We start from the raw sequence: 14,597 nt of genomic DNA, 5'->3' as shown, positions 1-14,597 counted from the left end.
GGACAATGTTAGATTGAAGGAAAACAGGAGAGATCTCTCCTTAATTTGGGCAGTAAGCAATGATGATATTTTCACAGTCAGCAGTTCTTATAGCATGTTACAAAAACAACAAGGGCTTTATCAATCAAATTGGCCATGGAAAGTAATATGGAAATCAATAGCACCTGTTAAAGTAGCCTGTTTTGGTTGGATTGCAGCAAAGGAAGCTTTTCTAACTCAGGAGAACTTGCAGAAGAGAGGTTTTGTTCTATGCAACAGGTGTTACATGTGTGAAGAAGAGGCAGAAACAAACAATCATCTACTCATCCATTGCAGAGTGGCAAAACAATGCTGGGAGCTCTTCCTAAGTATACATGGTGTCAAGTGGGCAATGCCTTCCAATGTAAAGAGTTTGTTGGAGACACGGCAACACCAAAAAGAAGTGGCAAAAAGTCAACAGATAGTATGGAGAACAAGTCCTTTATGTGTGTTCTGGACAATATGGTTGGAAAGGAACATGATTTTCTTTGAAGGCGAAAGGCAGCATGTATCTAGGATAAAAAACAGATGCTTATTAAACTTGTATTTCTGGTGATAAAGACATGTCATGGAAAATATGGAAGCAATATATGGATTTTCTTGAGGACATAGGAGGAATATAGTTGCCTTGTTGTGTTAGTTGTTAGATGTTTGTAATTTTGTACCATCTTGGTACCTTCTAATAAAATCGAACGAAATTGATCCCAGCTTTCTGTTTCCAGTAATTCTCCTCTTTCTTTACTGCTCTAATCAGTTCTGCATTAACATGATTGACTGTAGTTCTATTGTATTCAGAATTATTAGCAACATATATAGATAACCTCTTTGCAGTGTTCTTTAGTTTCAAATGAAATCTCCACATAGGGGAGCCATTAACCTCCTCATTCCATGCTTGTTCCACCACCTCCATGAAGTCTGGTTCACTAACCCTAAAGTCCAGGAATTTAAAGTATTTAATAGGTTCCTTACGCTTGGAGATCACTTCACTGAATAGAGGGGAAGGATCAGCACCAGTCTAACTAAGCGTGAGACATTTGTAGTAGCAAATTGATTCATCCATTCCCGATTTACCAGCACTCTGTCCAATCTCTTCTAAACGCTCCTACTAGGACTCCATCCATTTCACCAGGTAAAAATAGGGCCAGTGTACCTAGCATCCATCAGGTCCCAATCCATGATACACTGTAAAAATGGCATACTTTTTGCCCTTCTGTGTGGATTTCCTCCCTTTTTTTTTCCCAGGATCAATAATACAGTTGAAGTCCCCAGCCACAATCCAGGGTATCTTATAAGTATCAGCTATAAGCCTAAGACTATCCCATAGGACTGCTCTCTCACTTGCTTTGCGTTTAGCATAAACAAATGACATCAAAAAAGAACTTCCATCCACTGTCACTTCACATGTAACTTGTTGCCCATCAGACTGCACCTCCTGACATACCACTATTTCATCCCAGAACACCTATATCTGACTATTAACATTAGAGAAGGCATTTGCATAACCCAGCATTCTTTTGTATTTGTCCAGTTTATCAGCCTTATAGAAAAGGTTCTGATAATGCAATAACTAAGACTGTATTGTAAAGTTCTTAACTGTCATTATCAAAAAATTAAAAGTTCTCAACTGTCTCTTTGCCTGTTGAGTTTTGTACCGTTAGTTAGTTCCATAAAATCTTTATATTTTCTGTTCTGTACATTACTAATCTATTGCATTCTCATATTTTAGACTGGCAGAAGCACTTGACATGCAACCTCCGGTGATGCCTGAGGATGGTCATACAACCAGGGTAACATCAGGGGACGATGCATCATCCCCTGGTGCCAGTAAAGATTCTTCTGTCCTTGAAGCCCTGTGGGATGATGAAGATACAAGGGCTTTCTATGAGTGTCTCCCAGATCTCAGGTTATCTTTCATCAGGATATTCTGAAGTTTCTTTTGTTGTTTCCTGAAGTGGGATGTCTAGTAATGGCAACATGTAGCATAAGTGAACAATTTCCCTTTTGCAGAGCATTTGTTCCAGCTGTATTACTTGGAGAAGCAGAACCAAAGTCGAGTGAACAGCCTCTGAAGGCGCAAGAGCATTCGATTGTAAGAAATTAGATTTTATCATGTACCTTATCACTTTTACTTCCCTTCTGGCTTCTTATGCTATAAGAGGAACTATTATCACTATAGTCTCAAGGAAATTATCTGGTTAACTTATGGGATATGTCTATCAATTTTATTCTGGTATCCTTGTTTAGCTGCTTGCTCCTGCAATAGCCCAACTTAATGTGTTATGTGATATTTGTGCTCATAGCCAGAACATTCTTGTACCATGTTTCATGGAAGTATGCTTAAATTTTCTGAAGTGTTGGAGGAATGGGTTACGGCAATGAATAGACACTTGAATATTTTTATACTTTCTCGATTACCAATATTCAAGGGTTGGTGGTAATTTACTTGTGTACTTTTCTTAATGTTGTTCACAGAATTAGGAGTCTAAGAGGATGGGAAGTCTGCAACTTCCTAAAGTTGGATTTTTTTGTTTTTGCAATGTTTCTTGTATTTTGACAATGAAGGTGGATGTTCCAGTTTTTCTTGGCACAAATATGTTATTCAACAGTACCTGTGGTATTAAGTGTTTGAGCCTGTCGATAGCCTTTGGATATCTTTAAGACAAAGTACAACTTCATTTTGTGCTTCTGCTATTCCGCTGATTTTGCAGGGCACTCTGATCGTTCTTGGCTTTGTGACTATGCGAAGTGTTGTATTATTGACATGGTGCTTTTTGTCTTCGTCTTTCTGGTGAAGGATTCAGCAAGTGAAGCAGATGAAGCTCAGACTGCTGCAGTAGAGACTGCAGAGGGTGTTGTAGATGCTGGAGCTGTGCAGGAGGACAGAAATGATAAAGGCAGGGATAAAGATGAGAAGGATAAAGAGAAGACCAAGGATAAAGAGACTGATAAGGAAAAAGCAAAAGAAAAGGAAGCTGAAAGAAAAGGAGAAGGTGACAAGGAGAAAGCAAGAGGTGTCGAAGGAGCTAATCTAGATGGTCTGCTTCAGCGGCTACCCAGTTGTGTTAGCCGTGATTTGATTGACCAGTTGACAGTAATAGCACATGACTCAAAGCTTCAAATATTTGTTATCCCGGTCCCTATTTAAGAATTGATTATTTGTGGCTTCAGATATAATTTATACATTTGTTCCTGATATTTATTTTACAGGTGGAGTTTTGCTATCTGAATTCCAAGTCCAATAGGAAAAAGCTTGTTAGAGCATTGTTCAATGTCCCCAGGACATCACTAGAGTTGTTGCCATACTACTCACGCATGGTGGCCACTCTGTCAACTTGCATGAAGGACGTGTCGTCCATGCTTTTACAGTTGTTGGAAGAGGAGTTCAGCTTTCTGATAAATAAAAAGGTAATTGTAGCCTTCAGTATGTAGTGATGCACTGACTTAAAAGGATACGTCAACAAGAAGTAAAAATTGTTTATTTATTTTAATTATGTCTGCTTTGCAGGATCAAATGAATATAGAAACAAAAATAAGGAATATTCGTTTTATTGGAGAGCTCTGCAAATTTAGAATGGCACCACCTGGCCTTGTCTTCAGTTGTCTAAAGGTATGAAGGGTAAGCTTAATACAGATGCTTAGTGTAATTGAGGAGGGATGACTTAGCTTCCTTTTCCTTTTCTATTTTGAAGTCATGGGAAAAATATTTGGTTTGGCATTCCGTCCCCTATCACATGGTTGCTAGCAAACTTTTGACTTGCCATGCTTATCTTGAAAAGTCGCTGAGCAATTCAAGAAAATAAGTTTCTCTCCTCTACCCAGAGAAAAAATAAGTTTGTGGATGCATCAGCAACACCCTCGATTATGACAAATAGTTGTGACTCATGATAACAGACAGACTGATGACTATGGCAGGGCAGTGATATCTGCTCTCTAGCAATCCCTATGCTGATAAAAAGACTAAAGGTCCTTACTGAAGATAGGTTGTCAAACTATAACTAACAGTTTCACATGCTAAGGGCTTCAAAAGTGTTTAGTGCTTTTTGTTTGTTGTAAAGTTTGTGGATTAGAAGTTATGCTTGTTAGGGTTAGTAAGAATTAGATTTGGATTGATGCTGCTGCGTCCTTTTTCCTCAGGCTTGTTTGGATGAATTCAGTCATCACAATATTGATGTTGCTTGCAATCTTCTCGAGACATGTGGGCGTTTTCTTTACCGATCTCCTGAAACTGCAATACGCATGGCAAACATGTTAGAGATATTAATGCGTCTGAAGAATGTTAAAAATTTGGATCCTCGCCACATTACCTTAGTGGAGAATGCATATTACTTATGCAAGCCACCGGAAAGATCTGCTCGAGTGTCTAAAGTTCGGCCTCCTTTGCATCAGGTACATGTAATTTGCAGCTTCTGTAGTTTATTAGCTGTAATAATGCAGAGTTTAAACTTTATGCCATGGATTATGCAGTACATAAGAAAATTGCTCTTTTCGGATCTTGACAAGTCTTCAATAGAGCATGTGCTCAGACAGCTTCGTAAGCTTCCTTGGAGTGAATGCGAGGCATACCTCTTGAAGTGTTTCATGAAGGTTCACAGGGGCAAGTATGGTCAGATTCATTTGATTGCATCACTTACTGCTGGTTTAAGTCGCTATCATGATGATTTTGCTGTTGCCGTTGTTGATGAGGTTTGTCCTTTTCATTGCACAACTGTCTGTCACTTACACTAGCTTCAGCATATACAATACCTTGACCTTTGAACTTTCTCCGGGCTCCTTTAACTTGCATTGACTGCAGCGATGGACAACTCAAGAAACAAAATTTAAAAGAAAAAAGACATAAAACCAACCTGATAAAGAAATGAAAAAGTGTTGTATGTTCAGTAATCAGAATAGCTCTCTCTTACTACTTTCTCCATAAAATTGTAATGAATATTTTCATTTTAATTCTGCATTTCTGTTGTAGAATGGAATTGAATTGGCAAAAGGCAATATATTCAGCTACAAAATTTGCGTTAACATTAAATGCTTGTTACAAACTTACAATACAAATATGTCCTGACCTATAGTTGAACGAACGCCTTTTATTTATTAAAAAGAAGATAAATTATTGTGTGATATTTTTTTTTTTTGATATATGATATCAAATTTTATCCTCAAAAAGAAATTAGGTATCTTCATTTTCTTTTTACTATTTTTCTATGTGTACTATTATCTAAATTGTACCAACAATATGGGAGTTTTTTTTAATTAATGTATCATTCACTTATTGATTGCTTTTTTCTTGTGCGTTCTTGGTCTTACTATGAGGGAAGATTCATTATCTATTAGCTTGAAGAAAATTGGATAATGTGGCTCCCATTCTCTTTTTCCTCAACTCTTATAAAATTTCACTTGGACTTCAATGGGTGTTTATTGGCCTAATATGAGCGAAGATAAAAAGGAACTATTGGGGGGGGGGGGAGAGCTAGTAGCTGTGAGGGGGTTATAGTGTCATCCCTGGTTGCGGACAATAACAGTCAACTTTATGAAAGTACAACCAAGACAATATTCGTCAGCGGAATAGCTAATATCAGAAAAGAAACATAGATAGAATGTATAGAAAGAAAGGATCTAAGACCTAATTTAATAACTGTGGCAACAATTGGTATATGAACCAATCACCTCCTATAGAATATCAAGAAGAACCAGAGATATAAACTTTCAAGAAGATGAACAAGGTCACAAGCTTGATGGCAATTCATGGAGTTCCATGAGAATCCTCAGTTTTCCGAAACCTCAAACGAGTCTACAAGACTTCCACCACAATCGAAATTAAACTTCTAAACCTAATGAAATAAACTATTTATAATGCCCAGGGGGCAAAACTGGAAACTCACAAACTTATTTCCCAAGAAAAAGCTCGGATTCAGCAACCCTCTCGCCAGAGTCCAGGTCAATGATCGGATCAAGATAAATGATCTGGATGCTCCAGTAACAGCCTTTCTTCTGACACTCTCAGCTCAATGACTTCGAACCAGATATGATCTGGAGTCTTTCCTCTGCAACTCCAAGGTCAATGACTTTAATTGGAGTCAGGGCATTGATCTGAGTAGCCATTGTTGCGCAGTGACTTGTATTCTTCAACAACCTTTCCCAAGCTTCCAGGGATCTTAACTGTTGACTTTAACGTCACCAGATTTCTGCGGTGAAGGAGAAGACTGGGATACCTACTCTTTAGCAATGAAGGAGTTGACCTGGAGTTAATAGACCCTCAGTGGTCCAGAGGAAACATTGCATGGGCTAAGGGGGATAATGTTACTACAACCTTGAGGACAGATGGAGTTTATTTTATAATGAATGCAATGATATATTCATATCAGACCAGCAATTTAACCAAAAATCATTGCTGACATAACCTCATAGAACTGACTGCAGTCAATTGAAGAGAGGAAGTTCTGATTTTTTAATTCGAGAACATCTGTCTTGAATACAAGGGGTTTGTTGAAATGGTAAAAGTTTGGTTGGACTCTTTCATAGTCGGTGGGAGACCAAATTATGTGTCAGCTAAAAATTGAAGCTGTTGGAACATAATTTGAAGGAGTAGAATGGTTAGCCTTTGATAGCATAGAGAAAAAGGAAGGTAAATCTGTTAAGCAAGTTATAGGCGCTGGATGATATTCCAGAAGAGAGTGCCGTGTTTGAGTTAAAAATGGCAGAGGAAGCTGAAGCTTTAATGGAGTTACATAAAATAACTAGTGTGGCAATTTTAGCCCATAATATTATAACTCACCCAACCCGCCCAAGGTTAAAGATGAAAATAGCTTGCTTGATTTCAGATCTAGAATCATGTACAGTGTACAGCTATCTGGAACCCCTTCTTTTTGTTTTTGTATAGAGGGGCTGACAGCATTGTATTTCCCTGGAACCATTTTAGTGATGTTTGTTTTTATTTTATGTAATCACTAGTTACCTGTCCCAAAAGATAAAAAGAGAAAATTTTCGCAATAGCTAGAAAGTAAAGTGACAAAATTTTCTTCCATATATGTTAACAATTGATTTAAGTACAAAGGAATGTGAAAAATAAATACCAAAACACTCAAAATATAAAATAACCATAGCAGCACGGATTCTATCAAGGGAAGACACACACTCAGACCCCATAAAGAGAACTGGATCCACTTCTCAAAACTCGGAAAGATATTTTTGAAGTTTGATATATCAAGATAGTGAAAGAGAAATTATATATGTCTATCTTAATGAGATTCCAACTTCATCCCAACCAGTTGCAAAATCTAGCTTTAGTTTATTGGACTTTTAGGCGCTTGAAACTATGAAGAACAGAAAATTTTCCATCTTATGCCTTTTTGATATCTGAACCACATTTATGTGGCATAAACAAATTTAGATCTTACTGATTTTCCTTGTTTATTCTCTTTTTTGGGTCACGCTTTGCAAGTAACCACAAAATAACCTCGTGACTTTGTTCTTCTAATGCTGAAAGGGCTGTGCATCTTAACCACTATATCAATTGATCAATAGATAGCTCTCAATCCCAGACTGTTTGCGGTCTGCTATATGGTTCCTCTATGTTCATTGTGCTCTAATTGACCGATATATATGATCTTATTGCATCATACACTTGATGCTGCATTTGCAATTTAAACTTTGAATTTTGAATTCTATAGGTTCTGGAGGAGATCAGGGTGGGATTAGAGTTGAATGACTTTGGGATGCAGCAAAGACGTATTGCTCACATGCGTTTCCTAGGGGAATTATATAACTATGAACTTGTTGATTCCTCTGTTATATTTGACACGCTCTATTTGATTCTCGTTTTTGGCCATGAAACATCTGAGGTATGGATCTGCTTTTAACCAATCTTCAGTTACATTGATGTTATGTATTATTTATAGGGAAAACAGTTTTGTTAACATGGCCGGTTCAGGAGAATGTGGCACTATGAGACCTGTTTTCCTTGAATATGTTAGCTCTGCACTGCAAGACCGGCTTTGGAGCTTGATCTCATTTGGAAGAATCCTTGAGATAATGACATAACTTGAAGATGAGAAAGATAGCTGTGACAGAACTCTTCCTAACTGGTTATAAACTATGGAAAACTAATATAATAAGTTGAATATAAAAAATAAAGTTTCTCCGACTGTGGTTTTAATAAGCTTATTTCATTGGCATTATAATTAGTTTTACTAACCTCAATGGTTGACAAGTTATTCCTGAAGGGGCATTACTGTGGCTATCATTATGAAAGGAAATCTGGCAATAATGCATATAATTATATTATGCTTTCACATTGTTATTAATATGTGTGCTTAATGAATAGGCTTCATGCTCTTAAAATATTATTTTAAAAGGGCAGCCCGGTGCACTAAGCTCCCGCTATGTGCGGGGTCCGGGGAAGGGCTGGACCACAAGGGTCTATTGTCCTAAAATATATTTTAGAACTTCAATATTCAGGACTTTGGCTCATGCCACTTTTATTTGATTTAAGTTAGTAATATCTTGTCATTGCTTGGTTACTGGTGGCCTTTTTGACGACATAGATCTAGCTCTGTACTTTTTAAATGAAATTCAAATCCTTTCGTTCCTAGTTTAATTTCTTATTCTAGAGAACCATTTACTGATATCTGATGCAAGTCTTTTTCCCCACAGCAAGATGTGCTGGATCCTCCCGAGGATTGTTTCCGTATCAGGATGGTTGTTACACTACTTGAAACCTGTGGGCACTACTTTGATCGAGGTTCATCGAAGCGAAAACTTGATCGCTTCCTAATACATTTCCAGAGGTACATATTGAACAAAGGTGTACTCCCCCTGGATATAGAGTTTGATTTGCAGGTTGGTTCCTTTGTATTCTGTCCTTCTCTATACATGCCTGTAGCGCCAATAAATCATCAAGTCATCATTACAAATGAAGAAACATAACCTGCTTCTGTGCCCTACAAACATCATAGAAAGTACCTTAGAAGCTATTCCCTATAACAGTGAGCCAAAGATGTATTTAGGTAGTTTTATAGTGTTGAGAACTATAAGCAAAGATATCCATTCCTGGCTGAAAATATGAACACTTCCTTCTTATGTTGCGTACAAAATTGTTGTTGTGTGCACAAAGGTTAGATGGCATATTTATGCTCTTTGCTTCAATCATTTCTTTCATTTTTTCTACAATTTTTAGTATTATTTTTACTTGCAATTGTATGATCTAGGGTTAAGGGGATTTAATCTATAGTGTCCTACTTGAAAGCGTCAGGTTATATCGCCTGAGCTAACTGGTGGTTAGAATTATTTTCATTATTATTAATTGCACAAACAATTTATCTCTTAGTGGCAATGTAATGCTCTGTTAAAGTCCGTGCTTGCTCAGGACCTATGAGGTTAGTCCAGACTATTACTGTAGGTGGCTCTAGGGTGAAGCAATACAGTCACTTTGTCTGACAGATAAGGAGCCAGGAGGACCTGAAAGTTGCAACATGCACACATTCCGAAACCCCCCCCCCCCCCCCCAAAAAAAAAGAAAAGGAAAACAAAAAGAAAGGTTAGAGAACATGGCCTGGTACTAGGGCTGTGCATCGATCGGATTGGATTTAGCAGATTGTAATTTCGGATTTTATAAAATACAATCCGAATTAAATTGGTCCGGATCAGATTTTAAAGTTTGGATCGGGTAAATATTTTGGATTTTCGGATCGGATAAATATTTCGGATCGGGTTGTACGCCTTTTAAGGCTACTAACAATCTAATCGGCTACTGCACTTTTTAAGGCTATTGCTATTTACCATTCTACTAAGTTGAAAGACAACAAATGTCTTTCATAGCAATAGACAAAACAAAAGTTTCATAGCAAAATAAAATAAACTGAAATTCCAAACAAATGCTTAATAAGGGAGAGGCGTCGTTAAAGAGAGGTCAGGGAGAGAGATTTCGATCTAAACTAAGAAAAGAAGAGTCTAAAGAGAGGCGAATGAAATGAGAAGACTTAACACTAATATTTATACATGTTCATATAATTCGGATTTCAGATCAGATTGGATTAAAATTTTACCAATCCGAATCCGATCCGATTATCCGAACTTTTAAAAATCCTAAGCCATATCCGAATATCCGAAATCCAAAAATCCGAATAGAATCGGTTTGGATTCTTGGATATCTGATCCAAATGCACAGCCCTACCTGGTACAACTTCCTGTAATATTCAATACAAATGATATAGTATTAGAAATTTGTTAAAACTACAAAATCCAAATGCAGAGTAAAAAGGAGTACCGTTGCTCTGTAATGTATAAGTTTGCTGGTTTCGACAGTTCTGATCATTTCTGAAGCGCTACTTGTTTCCTTCTGCGGTGAGTTGACCTGAATGTAGCACTTACAGTTTTAGAAACAGTATGCAGGAAAGAAAAGCGGAATGCTCTTTCTTGAGCCTCATAATACTTTACATACCACAACAACTATTATCCAAGCTCCTGCCAGTGCTGCTCATCGAACAGCCGGACAACAATGCTGTTACTGGCATCTGGCTCCTTCCCCATTTCCCGTTTAACAAAGCCGCCGTGCAAGCTTCGGCAAGCATTTCCCAAAGCTTGCCTGTGTGCGAATTACAGATCAATTAGTGTAATTTTTGGTGTAACCTAATCTTATTTTAATCTTCTTCTATGACGAGGGATATAGGTATTCTTCTAGTTACCTAGCTATGACAGAAAGCCGCTTCCGATCGTCTTGCACATTCATCAATGTAGCAAGCAAAAAAACTGCATAAGTGAGACACAATTAGTTGCACTCATCTCAGAACTAAGGCAACATAAAATAAGCTAAATCACATAGTTGGGTCAGTTCCCAACATGTGTAAATCACCTTATACTTCATAAGCATTATGCAAATGCATGCAGTCGTAATGTCAGGAGTCACAAAGACCTGAATACACAAGTTAAGTTATTGTCAATCATACCTAGGCAAGCAATACTAGCAGATGAGGAATCCAAGCCCGACGCATCAAGAATATTATTCTGAGAAGCAATATGCACATGAAGCTTATCCCAGTCCTTTTTCTTGATCTTTGTACCCTCATCATCATCAATATCAGTTGCACGCTTGAATTTTCCCGAAACATCTGCACAATGAGCGAACACAAATATAGAATCAGGAGATAAGGATGATGTGGAATGAGAAGGAATGTAATTAATGGTAGTAGAAGGGGAAGCTGAAGGTGTGAAAGTATCAAGAAAATCAGTAGTAATAGGAAAATATGAAAGTGAAGAGGATGAAGTTTTATCATAAGGAAAATATGCTCATGAAATGGGACATCTCTAGAATAGAATATGAAGTGATAAAACTTTATCCTCTTCTTTTACCTTACATGGATATAAGGTTAAGCTCACTTCTACTGGTTCTTTCACCTTAAAAATCAGATTACTTACATGATATCTTACTTGTCCCATCTTTTCAATATAATCTCCTATCTTTACACAACTTGATTCTTCAATTAAACTGTACTGCCTATTTCACAAATACTTTATGTTTTCTGTCGGGCCCTTCTCTGAGAAAGCCATCGGAAATTGGCAAGGCTTCACAAGGGCTCTACATTCTGGATATCTCTCTCCCCCCCCCCCCCCCCACACACACACACACAGAGTGCTCCTGTAATCTCATTCCATCCACTATAAACACCATACCTGTAAATAGTTTACATTCATCTTGTGGTGTGTTACACTCCGTGAATAGTTCTGATTGTGTTTCTGGTGCTGTATTCACAGTCCACTGATCTACAATATGTGCCTCAACCTGTTTGTAATAAAGATTCATTGAAGAAAAAGGACATTCTGGCAACAAAATATTAGGTCCCATGCCTTAACTAACCTGCAAGATCCACTAGCAGAAGGCACCTGAACAGAAGTGGAAATGTCCACTGGAATAGACTCATGAAAAGTCCCTTATAGCGCATATTCTCCCCATTACCAGTATCATTAGTCTCAGATTTATCACTATTAACAAAGGCAATCAGCATACCCAGTCTCCATCACCCAAATGTTGAACCATTAAATTGAGTGGAAACTAACATCATCCCCAGTATCATTAGTCTTTGCATTTGGATTTTGTAGTTCTAACAAATTTCTTTCTGAGGTACTGTATCATTTGTATTGAAGTTGTACCAGGCCATGTTCTTCAGATGGAACAGGCTATACAAAGTGGCTTCAAAGATGCTTGCATTATTGGCTTAAGTTTTATGGTTTCTTCCTACAAATTCCTTGTCAGTTGTTACTGTAGACCAATGTGGTTCTTTCACTATAGACAGTGGAGTGTGATTTTGTTAGTTGTCTTTGCTTAAATTTCTGATGGCCGTTCTGTGGGTTCTGTTCCACAACAATTGACTATTCTTATTCATTGCCATCTTTGTGGAATTGAGGTCACAATTTTTTCCAGGACTTATTTGCCGAATTACGTCCTAACATGATGAGATATGCATCAATTGAAGAAGTCAATGCTGCTTTAGTTGACCTTGAGGAGCATGAGCGCATAGTTAATGTGGAAAAAGCCAACAATGAGAAGCATTCTGACAGCGAGAAAATTCCCAGCAGGACAACCTCTGGAATGTCTGTAAATGGTAAAAGCCTTGCGAATGGCATTGAAGAAAATGGATTGCATGAAGAGATCATGGAGACTGAAAGTGATTCCGAGAATGGCACCATTGAGCATGTGGGTCACGATGATGATGAAGAGACAGATGATGGGAATCGGGATGAGAGGGGTGACACTGAGGATGAATCTGATGATGGTGATGGACCTGGTTCGGATGAGGAGGATGAAGTACATGTCAGGTCAAAGGTTGCAGGGGCTGATCCTCTGGAGGAGGCAGAATTTGAGAGAGAGCTTCGGGCTCTGATGCAGGCAAGTATAGGACTCTGGTCTGCTTATTGTTGTCTCTTACTTTTTGCTTTATGACTGAACTTTTCAATTTATTGTAACGCCAAGAAAAGCAAGTAGATATATGGCAGCTGAAGTTGCTCCCACCCTCCATAGAAATTACGAGGCGGGGAATCTTTCTGATAAAATATCAAAGAATTAAATGCTGATTGAAGAGATAATATGCTTAGGAGATTCAATTGGAATATAGTAACTCCTTTCTTTATAAGTTACACATGAGAATTTGTCCCAATACTACTAACGGTTATTGTTACATGAGTTTGCAGGAAAGTTTGGATTCAAGAAAATTGGAATTACGGGGAAGGCCTACACTAAACATGATGATACCAATGAATGTCTTTGAGGGGCCATCCAAGGACCATCGCGGGGTTGAAGGAGAGAGTGGTGATGAAACGTTGGATGAAGGAGCTGGAGGAAGTAAGGAGGTTCCAGTGAAGGTTCTTGTGAAGCGAGGTAGTAAGCAGCAGACAAAGAAAATGCTCATTCCTCGTGATTGCTCACTCATTCAGAGCACAAAACAGAAAGAAGCAGCTGAGCTTGAAGAAAAGCAAGACATCAAGAGGCTGGTTCTGGAGTACAATGATAGAGAGGAAGAAGAGCTTAATGGGTTAGGGAATCAGCCACCAAGCTGGACACAAAACAGTGGGAGCAGAGTTGCTCATAGGGGCAACACATGGGATGCGCCTGGCAGGGGCAGTGGGTCACGTCATCGCTATCTGTATCATTCAGGTGGCGGGCTTTATTATGGCAGAAGAAGATGAATTCAAGCTCATGTTACAGTATGGTAATGGCTAGCTCTATCAAGTTGGTTTGGTACATATTTGTTATTGGAAGTGGAAAAGTGGCTCCAGTTTATTGCATATGCCACCTGAACTTCCAGTTGAGGGTGGTGGTTTATCTTGGGCTGGCATTAGCATGTCCAGGAAATTGCCTCCTGTGAACTGCAGTACCTATAAAGAGATCTATGTATGGGGATGGTACGTATATGAGTTGGTGCTACATCTTCCGCTGTGTCAAGATTCTAACTTAGCAAATGACTTGCTATACGTGTATATACTGTTTGAGTAATTAAGAAATATCATCTTATGTTATGGCAGAAGGAAAGAATGTTTCCTGCGTAGTTTCACTGACTCTTGTTCTGAAGCAGATGATGTCTGACTCTGCCCTTACAGTTGTTGCTGATTAGGCATTTGAAATGTTGCCTTAATTTTGGAGTTTGGCTGGCCTCTATTTATTGATTAATGGCAAGTTCATCTCAGAATACTTGTGTCTAGGGGAATAACATTTTACACTCCCCCATTTTTTGGGTTTTCAAGAAAGGGAATGAGTTACACTTTCTTCATAGCTGGCTGGCTTGTGACAGATATCTGGTTCAATCCTTTAGTAATTTGACCTAAGTTATTTCGATTTCAAAGAATCTGTAGTTTTAGTAGGGGGTTAGGTTAGGTGACGCGTCACCCGGCAAAGAATTTAAATCGCCCTGTTCCATCCTGCATATCAACTTTTTGTGTTATAAACCCGCCCCATCCCGCATAGACCCACCTTAACCTTGTCCGGCTTAAGTTGCTATATTTCATCTTTTTTTCTTAACACTGTAAGTATTTTTTTTAGATAAAGCAGATAGTCTGGTCAGATCAAGCACTCGTATATTTGGTGCATTACCAGTTTGGAG

At 38.3% G+C, this 14,597-nt stretch overlaps 1 protein-coding gene across 3 annotated transcripts in view; it reads left to right on the top strand.

Annotated features, from left to right (window-relative positions):
* Positions 1-14,186, top strand: part of LOC107832518 (regulator of nonsense transcripts UPF2) — a 29,740-nt gene extending 15,554 nt beyond the window's left edge. For all 3 annotated transcript variants that reach the window (XM_016660381.2, XM_016660380.2, XM_016660383.2), the window contains exons 8-18: positions 1,745-1,921; positions 2,026-2,107; positions 2,813-3,109; positions 3,226-3,423; positions 3,524-3,625; positions 4,153-4,404; positions 4,483-4,701; positions 7,680-7,850; positions 8,662-8,847; positions 12,425-12,889; positions 13,192-14,186. In XM_016660381.2, coding sequence (XP_016515867.1) covers positions 1,745-1,921; positions 2,026-2,107; positions 2,813-3,109; positions 3,226-3,423; positions 3,524-3,625; positions 4,153-4,404; positions 4,483-4,701; positions 7,680-7,850; positions 8,662-8,847; positions 12,425-12,889; positions 13,192-13,686 — 2,644 coding nt within the window. In that variant the 3' untranslated portion in view covers positions 13,687-14,186. The remainder of the gene's footprint in view (positions 1-1,744; positions 1,922-2,025; positions 2,108-2,812; positions 3,110-3,225; positions 3,424-3,523; positions 3,626-4,152; positions 4,405-4,482; positions 4,702-7,679; positions 7,851-8,661; positions 8,848-12,424; positions 12,890-13,191) is intronic.
* Positions 14,187-14,597: the final 411 nt, after the last annotated feature.

The sequence above is a fragment of the Nicotiana tabacum genome, chromosome 11, assembly GCF_000715075.1.
Source record: "Nicotiana tabacum cultivar K326 chromosome 11, ASM71507v2, whole genome shotgun sequence".
NCBI lineage: Eukaryota > Viridiplantae > Streptophyta > Magnoliopsida > Solanales > Solanaceae > Nicotiana > Nicotiana tabacum.
Note: the sequence above shows the minus strand (reverse complement) of the source record. Positions and strands in the feature narration are given on the sequence as shown.